This window comes from Nansenia antarctica (genome assembly GCF_963989245.1).
Source record: "Nansenia antarctica genome assembly, chromosome: 6".
NCBI classification, from domain to species: domain Eukaryota; kingdom Metazoa; phylum Chordata; class Actinopteri; order Argentiniformes; family Microstomatidae; genus Nansenia; species Nansenia antarctica.
Window position 1 is genome coordinate 23970119 of NC_137676.1, and position 6000 is coordinate 23976118.

The 6000-nt window shown below is 44.0% G+C and overlaps 2 protein-coding genes across 2 annotated transcripts in view; both read left to right on the plus strand.

Moving 5' to 3' along the window:
• pkib (protein kinase (cAMP-dependent, catalytic) inhibitor beta) overlaps positions 1–390 on the plus strand; it is a 63415-nt gene extending 63025 nt beyond the window's left edge. Inside the window, exon 3 of the mRNA XM_080533238.1 lies at positions 281–390. Coding sequence (XP_080389364.1) covers positions 281–369 — 89 coding nt within the window. The 3' untranslated portion in view covers positions 370–390. The remainder of the gene's footprint in view (positions 1–280) is intronic.
• A 2755-nt stretch (positions 391–3145) lies between these two features.
• Positions 3146–5497, plus strand: LOC308160395 (fatty acid-binding protein, brain-like; the record flags this gene model as incomplete). Its single annotated transcript, XM_080534310.1, has 4 exons — positions 3146–3251; positions 3501–3673; positions 4154–4255; positions 5447–5497. Exons 1-4 carry the CDS (start codon positions 3179–3181, stop codon positions 5495–5497), a joined length of 399 nt encoding a protein of 132 aa, XP_080390436.1. The 5' UTR covers positions 3146–3178.
• Positions 5498–6000: the final 503 nt, after the last annotated feature.

Consider the following 6000-nt stretch of genomic DNA (forward strand, 5'->3'; position numbering starts at 1 on the left):
CTATCTATCTGTCTGTCTGTCTGTCTAGTCTACCTATCTGTTTATCTGTTTAACTATCTATCTATGTTGCTAACACACACTCTCATCTCTTATGGAGATCAGCTCAGAAGGGGTTGGGTAGAGTAGGGTTGTGTAGCCTAGACAAGACTACACAACACTAGAATACAAAAACAAGTTATAGATTACTAGTATTAAGTAGTAAGTAATAGATTACTATAGAAGTATTTATATTGTGTATATATTTACACATAACTAATGATCTCTCTGTGTCTCTGGTCAGATGCGGGTGGAGAAGGAGGGGAGGAGTCGTCCTCCTCTAGCCCCCCAAAGACCCCCGCGGACGGGCAGGACAAGGCGGAGGGGACGTAGTGGAACCAGGGTTCTCTGGAGGGCTGGCTGACTGAGGAGGGGGAGCGGAGAGAGACGGAACCGTGGTTCTAGATCCCTGACGGATGGGTGGGCGAAGAGGGGAACCATGGGCTGGCTGCTTCTCCTCAGAACCACAGTCCTCCCCGTTGACCAGACTACTGTTCCCATCATGCACCAGACTATTGTTCCCATCACGCACCGCTATGCAACATCAGGATACCTACGATCCAAACACCCAGAGAGAACCAGAGGAGGAGGAAGACGATGGTATTGATGAAGATGGTGATGATGATGATGATGATGATGATGATGATGATGTTTGGGTAAACAGAAACAGCGGGAGAGGAATTAGAGGAATTTCTTTTTTCTTTTTTCTAGGTTTAATGGTATTCAAGAAGACTGCAATACCCATTATTCATTCCATGTGTGGATAATGAACCTGCATCTGTCCTGTTCACATTAGCATTATGCAGTAACCCTGGCGACGGTGATGGGGAAAGGGTTAACGAGGACGTTTGGACATGAAGGTAGATGCTAAACGGGACCCTTGGGACTCATCATCTTGACATCACCCCACTGAAGATGAGATTTAAAAGAGTTCTGGTAAGGGTTATGGTTAGGGTTAAGGAAAGGGTTATGGTTAGAAAAATGTTAGGGTTATGGTTAGATAAGGGTTAGGGTTATGGTTAGATAAGGGTTAGGGTTAAGGGAAGGGTTATGGTTAGGGTTATGGTTAGGGTCTTCACAAGGATCCCACTTAGCATCTACCTTGACCTTGAAGAAAAAGTCATTTCATATCTGAGTAAAAGAGGAGCTTGTTGTAGATAAATGAACGGTTCCACAACAAAAGCGTTTTTTTCTCAGAATGTCTACATTCAGTAGTGGCAGGAATGTCTCTTTTTGCACAAACTAAAGTATAAAACATTCCATTTGGTGATGTAAGTACAATTTCTATCTTATTACGTGTGGTTTTCTTAGTCTGCTACTGTGACACCTCTACCTTGTGTGTTTTTTACTGTTTAAATGTATATGAATAACAACCCAGTTATTAGAAGTAAAAAAATGTTTTTGAGAAAATATAAATATATGTATTTTCAGTCTGTAAATAGAGTTTTACATTATATTTACCACCCTGTAAAGACGCATTTCAATGTCCACGGCATATAATAAACACAATGCTCTATGTATATTTCTGCAATTGTTGTGGATATTCTTCTGACGACGCTATGACATCATTAGGCCTCGTGTCGAGCCTTCTGTCCGTGTCTGTCTGTCTGTCTGTTCTTTCCTTAAAGAGGCAACTCACTGAACAGTCAAACCAATACCAGCCGATGTTGTGTAATCATTGTGGTAGAAATGGTGATTACGTTGTATGTGAGACGTAATGGTCAATTATTGTCCCCATCAGTCGCGATAAACAGTTACCAGAGATAATCTTGACCAGAAACGTAACCTGTTGTGTGTTGTACGCCAGGAATCACAGACTACAATAATGCTGTAAATAAAGAATAAATAATGTTCTTAGATTTTTTTGGGGTAGTTTATTTCTCTCCTTGTGCAGCACTGACTATTTCTGACCAGAAGGGGGCGCTATTTACACTCTTCTCCACACCAACATGACTGTACAGTTGTCCCCTTTTCAACACTGATATGAAATAAGTCTAATGAAAAACGGAGTGCAGTCTTTATAGGCTGTGCTTGTTGTTGACATGATGACTAATCGTGGGAGACAAGAGTTCCTATAATTATGGACAATTATTTGGGTCGATTAATTGAAGTCTAAAGTGATTAATTACTCATGGTCTATTAATTACCGCACTGCTTACATTTTCAAATCTCTTAAAACACAGAGCACCAAATGTGCATCATGGATATTAGGGAGTTGTCAAGGCTGAGCGAAACAAGTCTCCACACACACACACACTAAGCGGATTAATCATCATCACATATCTACTAATACCCTACATTACCAGAAATTGAAAGTAATAAGACAAATGTAGTTATTGTAAGTCTCTTTGTATAAAAGCGTATGCTAAATGACTTAAATGCAAATGTCTCAGCTATCTTCCCAAACCTGATTTCATGCAGTCCTGAATGACTAAAACCCCAGCCAACCAAATCCTGCATTACAAGTTTCCCCTCTGATTTAGCTAATCCCCTCAGATTAGAATACCAGGCGAATCAAGGATGTGAGTTTACTTTGCCTGAAACGAATACAATTGAACTTGAACACAGCAGTGAGCCATAGTCATTACCGTGTCTACGATGCAGAAAGCCCACGGGACTGTTAGTGGATTAATTCTGTTAATGACAAAGAACTGTCAAACAAACTCGCTTTCTGGATGAGCGGTTCCCCCCAGTCCCACACATGACGCATTCCATCCACTGTCTGTCATTAGGTCCCGTGAAGTGGGCTATCGGGGGTACTAATTTAGAACAAGCCTAGATAGAATTATATTACCAGAAGAGAACACTATGAACTAGGCTAATCCATCATGGCACAGATTATGTTGTGTGATATGTTGCATTTAATACCAATACTGTGTCATGGGTTTCCTAATTCGTATCCAAACTGTTTTACTGTAAGAGTTTAAAGCTATAGAATTAAGGCTACACGTTCTCAGCACCAATCGTACGATACGGAATGTCGGATGAGCCAATGGGATGTGTGGCTCCGCCCCTTAGACGCGCATATTTAATGAGGCGCGGATTAATAAAAGCATGCGGGCGCACCGAGGAACTCCCAAACGCTCGCGCCATCTCCCGTACCAACTTTACCTCACTTCTCTCTCTCTCTCAAACCTTCAACATGGTTGACGCCTTTTGTGCCACCTGGAAACTGGTCGACAGTGAGAACTTCGACGAGTACATGAAAGCTCTCGGTAAGTATATAATAGGCCTAATAATAATAATAATAATAATAATAATAATAATAACAACAGTAAATAACAGGTCTGCGGTCGATGATTTGATCTAACTGATTGATGGAGCTGATGACTTAACGCAGTTTGGATCAGGCCCACGCGATGCGACTTTTAACTTTGATCACTTGCGTGATTCTGCTTCACGTTGATGTGAATGGATTTCATCATGTTTAAAAAAATAAAATAATCTCTTTCTTACTTTGACAGGTGTTGGTTTCGCCACCAGGCAGGTGGGTAACGTGACCAAACCCACCGTGGTAATTGAGAAGGACGGGGACAAGGTGGTGGTGAAGACCCAGAGCACCTTCAAGAATACCGAGATCTCTTTCAAACTGGGAGAGGAGTTCGACGAGGCGACCGCCGACGATAGGAACTGCAAAGTATGTGTCGCTCTCGGCCCATATGGCTATAATGTCTTGTAGGCTGCTGCGAAAAAAACTGGGATCGTTATTCAAGGAGTACCGCTTATCTCACACTGACAGGTTTAGGATATTGCAACAAAGACCGTTACAGCTAGAAGCGCATTTGCGTCTCTCTTTGTTTCACGTTCTTTGTAGAACCAGCCGGTTTGTCAATCAATGAATATTGACTAACGCTTTTAACCGAAATTATCATTTCTGCTATCTTATATTTTTGCCATTATATTTTTGGCCATTATGTAACAAACAGTAAGACCATTTACTGAAATTACAGGGCTATTCTCTCAGAAATAGCTAGGATAAATCAAAGAAAACCATCATAAAACTGATTAAATCAGGTCGGGTGTTTTTTATTTATTAAAGCATTGTTTTGAAGTCGACAGCGGTTGCCCTGGGTGACCGGGTGAGACACTGATTGATACGACGTCTCTGTGTTCACAGTCCACCGTTACCATGGAGGAAGACAAGCTTGCACACGTGCAGAAGTGGGACGGCAAGGAGACCAAGTTCGTCAGAGAGATTAAGGATGGCAAACTGGTCATGGTAAGAGAGGGGGGGGGGAGGGGGGAGGCTGGAGAGAGAGGGGGTGGAGGCTGGAGAGAGAGGGGGGGAGGCTGGAGAGAGAGGGGGGAGGCTGGAGAGAGACAGGGGGGGAGGCTGGAGAGAGACGGGGGGGAGGCTGGAGAGAGACAGGGGGGGAGGCTGGAGAGAGACGGGGGGGAGGCTGGAGAGAGACGGGGGGGGAGGCTGGAGAGAGAGGGGGGGGGAGCTGGAGAGAGAGAGAGGGGGGGGGGCTGGAGAGAGAGAGGGGGGGGAGCTGGAGAGAGAGAGGGGGGGTGGGAGAGAGGCCGGAGAGAAAGAGAGGGGGGGGGAGCTGGAGAGAGAGGGGGGGGGAGAGAGAGGCTAGAGAGAGAGAAGGAGGGGGAGAGGCTAGAGAGAGAGAGAAGGAAGGGGAGAGGCTGGAGAGAGAGAGAGAGGCTGGAGAGAGAGAGAAGATGGGGTGAGGCTGGAGAGAGAGAGAGGGGGTGGTGGGAGAGAAGCTGCAGAGAGAGAGAGGGGGGGGAGAGAGAAGCTGCAGAGAGAGAGGGGGGGAGAGAGAAAGAGAAGATGCAGAGAGAGAGAAAGGATGCAGAGAAAGCGAGAGAGTGACTGGGGAAAGTAAATGTGTGTGTGTATGTGTGTGTGCGTGTGCGTGCACACGTACTTGATCAACGTATGACAGTTGGGGGTCCAGTTGGAATGCAATGGGGAATGTTTTCTTGCCACACTTTGGGCCTTTTAATACTAATCAATCATTGCTTGAATGCCACAGCCTATTTGAGTATTGTTGCTGACCATGTGCCTCCCTTCATGGCCACAATGTACCAATCTTCTAATGGCTACTTCTGGCATGATAATACATCATGTCACACAGCAAAAGTTCAGTGTTCTTCAGTGGCCTTCCCAGTCACCGGATCTGAATCCAATAGAACACCTCTGGGATGTGGTGATTCACAGCTTGAAACTGCACCTGAAAAATCTGCAGGAATTGCATGATGCAATCATGTCATCATGGACCAGAATCTCAAAGGAATGTTTCTAACATCTTGTGGAATCAATGCCACTAAGAACGGAAGTTGTTTTGAGAGCAAAGCCCTACCCAGTATTAGTAGTGTTCCTAATAAAGTGTTCAGTGAGTGTGGAGAAGGAACCTTGTCCTCAATAATTCACACATTTTTCTTTCGTCCTCCACAGACCCTGACCTTTGACGACATCACGTCCGTGCGCACCTATGAGAAGGCATGAGTTGGATGACGTCACTACAGTCAAATCATTGTTAGGGCTCTTTATTGGACCACCACCAAGAAGAAGCAAGAAGTGTTTTTGCTGTTTTTACTGTTTTGCTGACCTGTGTACTTCACTGTTGAAATGTTTTAGGACATGGGCTGGAAATGTTTTTGTAAGAAGACCTTTTTTTTAAATATACATTTCTGTCGCAATGGACCATCCTATGTAAAGCTGTGAGAAACATACTGAAACAAGAAATAAAATGACTAAAGAAGCATAATTTCTTCCTGTGAATTCATGTTTGATTTCCAATGTATTTGGGAAGCTTACGTCATTGTCAACATACATACATACATTCTCACTCACACACACACACTCTCTCTCTCACTCACACACACACACTATCTCTCGTTCTCTCTTGTTCTTTCCGTGAGGGCATATACAGTGTATCATATCACATACCTTGTAGAATCATATTATTAACATGTAGCCCATAGTGCTGCATCAAGGTGTTATTGCAT